This window comes from Colobus angolensis, unplaced genomic scaffold, assembly GCF_000951035.1.
Source record: "Colobus angolensis palliatus isolate OR3802 unplaced genomic scaffold, Cang.pa_1.0 Scaffold224, whole genome shotgun sequence".
NCBI lineage: Eukaryota > Metazoa > Chordata > Mammalia > Primates > Cercopithecidae > Colobus > Colobus angolensis.
In genome coordinates, this window is record NW_012115422.1 from 4,557,985 (window position 1) to 4,570,371 (window position 12,387).

General features: G+C 40.4%; 1 protein-coding gene across 4 annotated transcripts in view; it reads right to left on the bottom strand.

Annotated features, from left to right (window-relative positions):
• The window catches only part of PDE11A (phosphodiesterase 11A), a 511,038-nt gene that overhangs the window by 97,262 nt on the left and 401,389 nt on the right, over positions 1 to 12,387 (bottom strand). For all 4 annotated transcript variants that reach the window (XM_011944038.1, XM_011944040.1, XM_011944041.1 and 1 more), the window contains 2 exons: positions 3,660 to 3,806; positions 3,292 to 3,399 (listed from right to left, as the gene is read on the bottom strand). In XM_011944038.1, the coding sequence (XP_011799428.1) occupies positions 3,292 to 3,399; positions 3,660 to 3,806 (255 nt within the window). The remainder of the gene's footprint in view (positions 1 to 3,291; positions 3,400 to 3,659; positions 3,807 to 12,387) is intronic.

A 12,387-nucleotide genomic window follows, 5' to 3' on the forward strand; every position in this document is an offset into this window, starting at 1 on the left:
TTGTTCAGCAGTGACACAGAACTATGCATCTCCCCATTCTCAGAGACAATGGGCTTGGAAAAATACACAATCACAGATTTAAGGTCACACGGAGAACACTATTATTCACGTTAACAGTATGGTATGCAAGGTGGCAGTCATAAAACAGGCCCATCCTGATGGGAGAGGCTCTTTTCCGACAGACTGGTTTTGTTGCTATCTCTTTTAGGAAAAACATTTATTTTGTGGTGGCAGTGCTAGAAGAAGCACTTTCAAGGAAGGTTGGTAAGGTTTTTTTTCCCCCCCTTTTCTGGAAACCAGTTGGGAAACTTTGCCTTGGAGCGCCATCTAGAGGAAGCCTCAGCACACACACGCTGTGCTTTCTTAGCTTTATGACATTAACCAGGCTGTATCCAATGGTTGGTATATAGTGAATTTCTTTTCTTTCTTTCTTTTTTTCCCCCCTAGATTAATAGAGAATTTTGGTTCTAACACAACCCACAGACAGGAAATATGAGATTCCTGGAATGGAAATTTAATCACTGATAAGATCAAAACATTGAAAGGCTTTCAGAGTCTTCAGGAGTGCCCAAAACATGAGTGCCCATTGGTGGAAAGAGGGCATCATTTTACCATAGGCCAAGGTCACATTCCAGAGATGAGAATTGATGAGTGAGTTAAATTTATTTTTAGCTACACTGATTGAGTAGTCTTTGTTACTTCTGTAATTATTATTATTATTATTATTATTATTTTTTTTTAGTAGAGATGGGGTTTCACCGTGTTAGCCAGGATGGTCTCGATCTCCTGACCTTGTGATCCGCCCGTCTCGGCCTCCCAAAGTGCTGGGATTACAGGCTTGAGCCACCGCGCCCGGCCTGTAATTATTTTCTTAATTAAAAATTTCTGATTAACCAGATTGACCCAAGTCAAGTTTGGAGAAGATAACTTACGCTAGAGAAAAACAAATGTTGACACTTTTAACCGACTGTAACCCTTGGTTAAGTTCAACAAAATTTAATGAGCAGAAAATACTATATTTTCCAGATGTGGCTACTCAATACAATGTGAAAGAAACCAAAATAACGTTGTATTCTTTCTGAAGTCATGTTTTTGTTTTGTGATCTCCTCCACCCACCCTCCTTAGAGAAATTTAACAATGAAGTCTCCTCTTTCTGTGTTAGCATGAATGCAAAAAAACAAAACCTAAGCCTTCTCCAACAATGCTGCTCTTCAAGATTGCTGAGCATACTTGCAAAAACAATTGCACCCTGGAAATAATCTGACGATATGAGCATCCCCATTGTGGTGACATAGTTTAAGAATTCTATTTTCTTCAATTTCTTGGAAAGGATCAAAATTGCCCATATAATGGAAGTACCCACTGCAGAAAACTGGGTATATATTTCCTTTTGCTCCTAAGTGTCCACCGTGACCCTGGTGCTCTTGCCGGTTTCCCCTATTCCAACTATTTTAAGGCTTGTCATAAAAATCTGTCTCTGTCTTTGACATTTCTAACTCAAAAATGTCACAGCCATTTCTTTTCCCTTCATTGAACAGGGTTCCTGCTTGCTTATTTTGGCAATTCAGCATAAATCCATAGGTTTTCCAAAATAAAGGGGTAAGAAGTTTTTTATTGACTGTCCTCTGTGGGCCAGACACATGAACTCTGTACACACAAAAATTATACCTTGTTTACTGAGGTATGCTATGGAAAAACAAAATGAAGATTTTTTTTTCCCCAAGCAATGGTTGTCACTTGAGCCATTAAGCCTCATGGTTCAAAGCATCTTCCTTTCTCACTTGACTGGCTCACTCCTCTGATGGTGGATGCAACAGAAGAATGGAACCAGTCCAGTTTTCCTAGGCCAGTCTGCCTGTTTCTTAAGCAGTCGAGGACCCAAAGCACAAGTCCCTAGTACAAAAGACATTCTGGCCCCATCTTCTATGCCAGATGCACATTTCAGCTCATGTCAATTCAACATACATTTTTTGAAAACCCACCAAGTACATGACAGAGTGCAAGGCGCTGGTGCTACCCTCAGTAAATGGTGGTTGAGCAAATAAGTAGATGTTGTTGAAAGAACAAGAAATGATCTCTTCCCTCAGCAGCTTACTCTATAGGAGGATGACAGATTTGTAACTTAAAGTACACAGTAGCAAGAAAGATGTGTTGTACTAGATACAGTACAGGGAAAGAAGTAATTATTGATGATTTGGGAGAAAGGGGAAGACTTTTGTAGAAAAACTGGCACTAGATCAATGCCTTAAAGAATGAGTAAAATTTTAATAGGCAGAAAATGAGGCAGAGATTTTTCTTTTTTTTTGAGGAAGAAGCAGAACAGAATCATCTTTGTTCACTTGGACCAAAGGAAAATGCATTTCATTTGGCGCTGTGATTTTCTGTTTAAATTTTAGTCTGGCTGCAAACATATAAGGTATTTGCTTTATGTTGGAAGAATCCAAGACTCACGTTCTCTTTTTTGGTATGGCAATTTGTTTACACACACCCACAGGTATGTGCGTACATATGTGTGTATATATAACTATGAGACCAAAGAAACCAACATATTTAAGCCAGAAAACATTTTACTTGATGATAGCGTAACAATGTAGTAGAAATTATGCCAAAACAAGCCTTATTTCTTGCCAAAAGAAGTAAATAGAGGATTTGTTTCCATCTTTGCCACAAACATTTGCTTTCGGATTAAATTCCAAGGCTTACCTCTGCCCGGCTGTGTTAGATATCTCCGTGAAACAGACTGGCCACCATCACTGGGTCAAAACCCGGTGGGACGGAGATTTTAAGGCAAGTAAGCCCTAAACCTGGGGAGCGCGCACTTCTACCCCTCTTTTCCCCTTGGCCTCCCTGGGCATTCTCTCAAATGGGCATCCTCTCAGGATTTCCGTATTCCTGTGGGTGATGTTCATACCTCCCTACTGGCTTTCCACCAGCCAAGAGTCATATCCAGTGATCTCTCTGTTCTGTTACTCATCTACATTTCCTCTACAAAAAGATTACTTTAAAAGTCTGAGCATTTCTTTTGTAAAAGAAACAGTTTACCCAGAAAAAATACTGAAGAGAAGCTCAAGTAATCATTCCAAGGCTACACTGGCTTCAAGGACTCAACGATGTTATAGCTTTCAAGCTCAGAAATTGCTGGCACATATATACTTTCATAACAAGGGCAGGTAAGTTCCAACATAAAATGATCACATGGTAATTCTTCAGAGAAATGGAAACACAAAGGAGAAGGCCTGCTAGTTCCTGTGAATGAAGAATGATCTTCCACCATCGCTAAGCACACTTACGGTTAACATCGCGAACATCAGCTGACACACGTTGAAGGCATGTCTCCAGTTGTGGTACAGAACCATCCGATAGTTTTTCCTCACTGTCAAAAGCCACCTACACAGTGTCTGAAATGGGAGGGAGAGGGTGCGTCAGGCAGTTGCAAGTGATTCCAGTGGACCCTTATCTCAAAGGTGCCTTATGTCTGAGTAACCCTCAATGATCAAAGGCCTTCCACAAACATCTCTTCTGGTTCTTAGAGTAATCCCATGAGGTGTGCAGGGCAGGGATTATCATCCCCATTTTGTATTTGGGAAACTGGTGGTTCAGAGTGCCTAACAGGTTGTCCCAGGTGAACTGCTTGGATCACCCAAGACAGACATCTTACCTCATAGTCAATTTTAAATTTCTGTACCATCCCCAGCTCCATGAACATCCGGAGAGCAGCTGTGATCATGGCATCAACGTCAAGAGAAAAGTCATCAAAATGAATGTCATCGATGGCAAGTTCTGACACCAGAGGGATGTTGGCTGCCTACAAAAGCAAAAGACATAAGTCAAGCCAAGTTCACTAGCTTTTCTAAACCCCCACCCTGCTCTCCTCCCCTGCTTATCAGAAGTGCCACATAAATCAGGCCTGACCTGCACTTACACCCTGATACAGCTAAACTCTGAGCTGTAAATGTCTTTTGTTTCTGAACTGCAAATGCCCCAAGCAAATGAAGGTGGGGGCAGAGGGGCGGGGGGTGGGGGGCAGGAGGGAAACTAATCTGAAGATAAAATACACGCACTGGATCTAGTCTGCAGAATTTAGAATACAGCACTGTCAAGTTTATGGAAACCGTGGTCATACAATATATTCTGATGCATATTACAGAGCACTAAACGCAAGAAACATCTGGGCAGCCAGCAGCTGTGAATTTTAATTGATGCTATTCAGGAGAAGGAGATGGGAATACACCACTTTGCCTTGTTTCTTCTATCCTTATATCCTGTAGCTTGCACATGTTCTTTGTTACACACGTGTTCTGTATACTCATAATGATTGAAAGGATCAGACAGCACATCTCTGGTGGGAAATATGTTGCCTTAATAAAATAGAGATATCTGGAGGTTTAGCATAAGCATATCTCATATAAGCACTGAGATCAATTTTGCTGTCTTGTTTAGCTTCATTCTATATAAATACACAACATAATTATAATACTAGTCATACATATTCAAGGTTTTCAAAACACCCATGTTAGGCAACTGTCAATCAGCTGTCCCACAAATGAGCCTAAAAAGGAGAAAAAGAAAATCTTGGGAAATCATTTGTATGGTGATTTCATTGGCTTTACCATATTCTTTGGATCACTCTTGGTAAGGGAGTCACTTTTATATTTTCAGGTTATCAGAGACCATTCTGTATTTATATTCCTATCTATTCACTGAGTTTAAATTACCCTGACAGTAATTTATACCCTGGAGCTACTTACTTTGGCTAAGAGATTCAATCCAACTCTGGCTGCTCTAAGCATTCCAGAAAACACATCATTAATCCTTCCTTCCCAACTCTATGCTCCTCCATAGGTGGAGCTTAGTTTTCCATGTACTTGTAATTAATTCAACCCCGAAACTCTCTACCAGTTGTCTAAGTCTCCTCTCAAAATGTTCATATGCTTTGGGCATTCCATCAGTTTCACGAATAAATCACTCCTGGAACTTCCTGCATTTCTCGAATCTAGACCAACTATCTTCTATGTCTGATATGTAGTTTTCATCGTAGGATACTCCTTCACCGTAATTATAGGGATGTCTTTCTCTCTCTCTTTTGTTTCTCTAGCCCACATCTTTCTCTTTCTTGGTTTCTCTTCTCATTTTGGTCAGACACATCCTCTAACAGATTCCCAAGAAAAGGTGTGAGGTAGATTTGTGAGGCCGTGCAGTCTGAAATGTTTTTGTATTACTGTCACATTTCATTAACAGTTTGTCTAGGTAAGATTTCTAGGTTGGAAATCATTCTATTAGAATGTTAAAGGCATTGCTCTTTGAGCTTGCAATGTTACTTTTGAGAAGTCAGAAGCTATTCTGGGCTATTATACTTTGAAAATAACTCCCCCTCCTACCCAGTTTGTGTAGAATTTTTTTGCTTCAGGAGTTCTGAAATGTCATGGAAATGTGCCTTGGTGTGAGTTTATTTTCATTTATTATCCTAGGCACTTTGTAAGTCTTTTTCTTTCTTTCTTTCTTTTCCCCCCCAGTGTATCTATTACAGGTTTTTGCTTTGTAGTTACCATGAGGCTTAGCTTTAGCTGTAGTAAACTATTTTAAAGGCTTATCTTTAGCTATAATAAATTATTAAGATGACATCTTAATTCTGATTGCAAAAAAAGAGAGAAAAAAACGACACTTAATTCCATCCTCCACTGCACTTTGATTTTTTGTTGTCACTTTAAATCCTACTTTATTTATTTATTATACTTTAAGTTCTAGGGTACATGTGCACAACATGTAGGTTTGTCACATATGCATACATGTGCCATATTGGTTTGCTGCACCCATTAACTCATTATTTACATTAGGTATATCTCCTAATGCTATCCCTCCCCCTTCCCCCCACCCCACGACAGACCCCGGTGTGTGATGTTCCCTGCCCTGTGACCAACTGTTATCATTGTTCGATTCCTACCTATGAGTGAGAACATGTGGTGTTTGGTTGTAAGCCCTTTTCTTAATTGGAAAATTATGTCTTTTAATTCTAGAAAAACATTTTAAAATAAGCTCCTTGAAGATTTCTTCCTCTCTTTTGTTTTTCTGGAATTCCCTTAACTTGACCTTTGGACTGGTTTGTCTTTCTTTTCTTTTCTCTTCTCTTCTTTTCTCTTCTTTCTTCTTTCTTTCTTTCCTTTCTCTTTTCTTTTAGTTTTAATTTTCTTTTTCTTTCATGTTTTTCATTTCTCATACGTTTTATTTCTTTTCCTTTTTGCTCTGTTTTCTAGGAAATTTCTTCTTACTGTTGAGATTTTAATACCACAGTTTTCATTCTAAGAACTCTTCTTTTGTCGTCTGGATATTCCTTTTTATATATTTTTAATAGCACCCTAATTTTATTTCAGAGATACAATATTTTCTCTTACCTGCCTGAGGATGTGAATGACAATTCTATTTGTCATTTTCTTCTCCTTTTATAATTTGCTTCACTCTCTGTACTTTGTTTTAGTCTCTTTTTTTAAATTGTGGTACAAATACTGTACTGTGTACAGTACAGTATTGTTAACTATATGCCCATTGTCATACAACAGATCTCTAGAACTTTTTCATCTTGCATGGCTGTAACTCCACACCTATTAAACAACTCCCCATTTCCTCCTCCTCCCAGCTACTGGCAACCACCATTCTTTCTGTTTCTATGAGTTTGATTACTCTACTTCATACAAGTAGAATCATGCAATATTTGTCTTTTTTTGTCATTGGCTTATTTGACTTAGCATAATGTCCTCAAAGTTTATCCATGTTAAAGCATATGACAGGTTTTCTTTTTTCTTAAACTGAATAATATTCCATTGTATGCATACAGCACATCTTTGTTCTAGTCATCAATCAATGATTTCATCTTTTTCTTCATCAGCCAACTTTCAATAAATTATTTTAATACATTAGAGGCTTTAGAAATATTAGAGGTTTTCCTTAGCGGCCTGGTAATCTTTAGTTTTCCACTCCTGTGTAAAAGTGGGGCTCTAAAAGTTTCTATTGGAGCTTCTGGGGACTTCTCTGTAGGGGGAATGTGTCTGACCTGGGGAAACCACCAAATGTCAGCATCTTTGTGTCTTTACTCTTTAGCTACTCAGAATCCCCAGAGAAGAGTCTTCTAGCTGGAGCCTAGTGGGGAAGCAGGTTGGAGGAGGAGTCTCAGCATTGGTCTCCTGTTCGTTCAGTCCTCCTGTTTTCACCCTGCACACCCACCCTCACGCTCTGCACTGACAATTCCCTAACTTGAAGACCCACGATCATACTCTCTCCAGACGACAAGCCTCTAGTCTTTATGGAGTAGGGAGTAGAACAAAGGATCTGGGGCTCTAACTGCTTTTTCCTGTTTATAAGCCCATCTTCATTTGCACTTTCAAAGGTACTTAATTAGTCAATTCCTGAGCTATTTGTGGGGAGGAGTCTATGGTATAAATCTGCTTGCCTCTCAGCTTTTCCTAATGCTAGGTTATTTTGGCTGTCTTGAGTTTGCTAAATTACTCCCTATTCATCCATCTGTTTTCCAGCGTCCAAAATTTTGTCACTGTTTTTTTTTTTTTTTGAGACGGAGTCTCGCTCTGTCGCCCAGGCTGGAGTGCAGTGGCGCGATCTCGGCTCACTGCAAGCTCCGCCTCCCGGGTTTACGCCATTCTCCTGCCTCAGCCTCCCGAGTAGCTGGGACTACAGGCGCCCGCCATCTCGCCCGGCTAGTTTTTTGTACTTTTTAGTAGAGACGGGGTTTCACCGTGGATCTCCTGACCTCGTGATCCACCCGTCTCGGCCTTCCAAAGTGCTGGGATTACAGGCTTGAGCCACCGCGCCCGGCCCAAAATTTTGTCACTGTTAAGTCACTTTCCAATTTCTTTGGCTTTGAGAATTTATGCATTAAAAAAAAAAAAAAAAAAAAAAAAAACCTTTATTTTCGTTTTAGTAGTGCATGGGGAGACAACAAAAGAAAATGGGTGTAGTTGATCTATCATCTTTATCCAAAAATCAATGAAGTTATCTTTAGTAAATGATACCTAGAATGGTCAGCTTGGAGAACTCAGAGGGAAGCCAGCCTTTAGTCTGTAGGCCCTTTGTTTCTATGTGCACAGGCCTGGCTGCAGGCATGTAGATCTCTTTCTCTTATTCTGTGCCCCTGTGGGTTCACTTTTGCCAGTGAACTCACTTATTAGGCTGCAATAATCTTAGAGGCAGATGCCATGTTTTTTTTGTTCCTTAGGGAAGCTCCAGAACAATTCTTTACTCCTATCATGTGTTTGAGGGTTTGTAAATAGAGAATACCAAGATCTCAGAAATATCTGTGCTTGCTGTAATTTGTTCCAACTCAAAATCAAATGTTAGTGAAAAAACACTTTTCAAGAGATAGAGGTCCCGTCCCAAAAGACACAAATCTTTCTGGTCTCAGGAGAGAAGTTTGGTTCTGAATTGCCAAAGGAGGCTGAACCTTGTTACAGTTTGTTACCAAAGAAGCAGAAATGGTGATAGAGGCAGCACTGCTCCACTCCAAGTGGCCCCTGTCTTGTAGATTATTAATAGTGTATTCCCTGATACCATTATAAATCTTCTACCTTTCAAAGGCACTAAATTCACTTAATTATCTTAAAAATTAAAGAATATAGGAATTTTTTTTCATTATGAAATGTTAATGGAAAGGAAATAAGAACATTAGGTTGAAAATGTAAAATGACCTCTGGTTCACCAAGACCCATCCTTATTGACCTTGTCTTTTTTTCCCCTAATAAGTTGATTGATCCGTGGTTAAATCATACCAGTCTGTAGATAACACTGAGCCCTGCCATAAACCCTTGCTGGCACGTGTAGATGAAAGAAAGTTCCAAGCCTTTCAGGAATGACCATTTTCAGCTATTTTGAGAAGTCTGGGTAGTTTTCATCCCCACATTTCTGGGTTAAAGAGCAGGTTCTGGAGAAAAGTATGAAGAGTAACAGGCAGTATGTATCTTGAGCAGACAAGCATAGAGATCTGGTCTGCAAAAGATTTGGGAATAGCCTTCCATTGACAAATTCCTTGTTATAGAGACACAGTGCTCCCCGTCGCTTCCAGTAAACAGAAAATGAGATTGCATCTTCCAAACCTATAATTACTCTAGCCATAAGATATTAACAAAACAAATCAAAGTCAATTTCTCCAAGTGTCAGTCTTCAACTTTTAAATATTTATAAGGTGTCATATCCCTAAATCAAAGAGGAGTGCCACAATCCAAAATAACTGCTGAATTAATAGCCAGGAAATAACATTTGGATAAAAGAACCATTTACTTTACTGCAGCAATAAATGAAAACACAGAATTATGAGTCCTGGAGCTAATTTGAATAATGTTCAAGAAGTGAGACTCTAGCTGGCTGGAAGTACCTGATATCCTTTGACCATTCTTCTTCTTTGTTTGGGTCTTAATAGTTAAGTGGTTATCAAAGGGAGTCATAAAACTGCCTCCTCTAAAATTGAAAAGGTAGCTTTACAAAGAGGCCATAAAATGTTAAAATACAATCCTGGATCCCTTGACACATGAATATTACATTTTGTGATGCTCAGAAAATGGGAAGAAACAACAAAGTGGGTGGTAGTCCAGCCCCGGCAATTCAAAGGAAAATTGACTTGTTGCTAATTCCAGCCTACTCACTGTCTTAATCCTCTGGACAAAAGCCCTAGTCAGGGGCTTTACGATTCTGGGATTAATGGAGACAGGAGGTTGAGCTGTGGTGATGTGGAAGCGACAGTAAAGTTCTTTCTTTTGCCAATATAATTATAGCCCTTATTATGTGCCAGATACTGTTTTAGTATTATACTTTGCATATACTTTGCATCAAATGGGTGACCATTTGATGTTCATAAGAACCCTAAAAGCTTGGGAATAGCTTTAATTCCATGTTATGATGAGGCAACTGAAATAGATAATGAATAAGTTGGTCAAATTTGCACAGTGTGATTGGCAGAGGCAGATTTGAACCTGGGGAGCTTTGTGCTAGAGATTGGCTCCTAACCATCACATTGCCTCTCAAAATGGGCCTATGCCAGGCAAGGGTCCCCCTTTCTGTATTATGCAAACTAACTTGGGTGCACCATGGCTGGCGTTTGGGATTTATATCCAGATGACTAGCTTTTCAATCCGTTTTTTATTATGAGCAGCCTGGACCCACGTGAGGGACAATGTTTCTGTCTTGACTTATATAAAACTCACTTGGGAAAGTTTCTAAATTCCAACTGACTTTGGAATGAACCCAAATTGTTACTTTGTGTTGATTACAGTTAACCCAGAATCAACTCAAATACTCCCAAGATGATGCTGAAAAAATAACTTGTCTTCTGGGGGAGGAAACAATGAGGAGGTGACAAAGGAGGAGGTAAATGGTATTAGCAGAGCAGCAATGTTATGAAAAAGTAAGCATTTTTACTTGATCCCAGGAGTTTGAGGCTGCAATATACTGTGATCACGCCTGTGAACAGCCACTGCATACACTCCAGCCTGGGCAACATAGTGAAACCCCGTCTCTTAAAAAAAGTAGGATTTAAATTCTTCTGGCAATTGTTTTCTCTTGATGTCATTCATTATATTTGCCTTGTAGTTGCCTAGAACACTCTTCATGACAGATACGGGCTCTCATCCTACCTTTAACACTTACTTGGCTGAGTGGCAGTGGGCAAGAAACTGAAGTAAGCCTCAGATTGAGCATTCTTTGTACAAACAATCACAAAATTGTGTTGCATGGCTGTTGTGAGGAGTGAATGAAATAATGCACACAGAACCTAGCCCAGTGCTTGGAAATAGGAAGTACTAAATAATGGTGCTGGCATGCTGGCGCTTGACATTGGTGTGTTGTTGTTATGCTCATTATGATTTTTATACTGATAGCAGCCCCATAGAAGGATATGGTGAGTGGAGAAGATTTTGGTACCTAGACTCTGAAGAGCCAAGCTCTATCCTCTGCCCCAGGAGACCTCCCAGTGTAATCCATTTTAATTCAGTACACATGTATTATGCACCTAACTGTATGCCAGGCACTGGCATATGCTGTGGTTATGTTTGTAAAATCAGCATGGTCCCTGAGCTCGCAGCCTGTCAGAGGATACAGAGAAACAAACAGGCAATTACAGAACTGTATGGGTTAAGAGCTGCGATGGGGGAAACACGGGACACCACAGGAACCCCTGGGAGAGTTTAGTGAAATACATTCGGCTTCACGTTCCTGCCTTAATTCCAAACTGTCATTAAACCTCAGCTTTATAAAGTACATCTAGTAATTTAAACAGTGAAAAAATAGTTACTATGATCAAAAATGTTTAAAGGTCATACAGCATGTATCAAAACCTAAGAAAAGCTGTGGACTCCACACCTGAGACACTCACTGCCTACTCAAGAAGAAAGAATAAACAATGATTCGTGGTAAAAAAAAAAAACAAAAAAACAAAAAACAAAAAACAAACCAGAGGCATAAAGTTCAGAGGCAACAACAGGAGTGAGCGTATGAGATGCCAAGAAGCACAAAGGAGGAGGACCATCTGATGTTGGCATTGGAGGGTGAATACAAGTTCACTAGGAGGGTAAGTAAGGAAACATGGCGGAGAACAGCACTGCTGAAAAGAGTTTCAGTCTCCCCTGAAGATGGTGCAACACCAGGAGGCACAGACACAGGGCTCCATTGTTAACAAAAACAAACAAACAAACAAAACAAAAACAGTGCTTGGTCACAGAGATCCAAGACTTCCTCTAAGAGGCTTGGACCCCTTGGCTGCCTGAACAACTGTAAAACTTGAGTTCATCCAAGTAAAGGGCACCCGCTTTGCCAAGCTCCAGTGGCCTCGGACGACAGTGCAGGCGCCTGGCTTGCATGTGACTCCAGGACTGACTTCTGTTCACTGTCCATGCCAGGGTGACTCCCTCGACCCCTGGCAGTGACCAGTCTCCATTCTCTATGGTCAAACCTCCCAGAACTTCCCCTTTGAAGCTCTGGTCCCAATTTTAGTTGCGGCAGGTAACAAATGTGTGGGCCCTTTTTGTATGGGAAAGCATTGTCAGTGTTTCCTTTTCCCTTTCTTTGCTGTACTCAACAGCAAACCCTTTCTTTCCTCTACTGGGAAAATTTGAAGACAAGACCAAGCAACTCTCTGTGTCCTCCAGGGAAAAGGAATTTGTTTTCGGTTGAGTGGGATTCTGGGTCTAATGGGCCATCAGTTATCTGTTTTGAAAGAACCAGGGGAAAAGAGAGAGCACTCTAGAGCCAGAAGGAAGGACGGACGTGCTCCTGGGGGAGATAAGTAAGAGAGGAAGGGCCAGGCGTGGTGGCTTATGCCTGTAATCCCAGCACTTTGGGAGGCCGAGGCAGGTGGATCACCTGAGGTCAGGAGTTTGAGACCAGCCTGGACAACA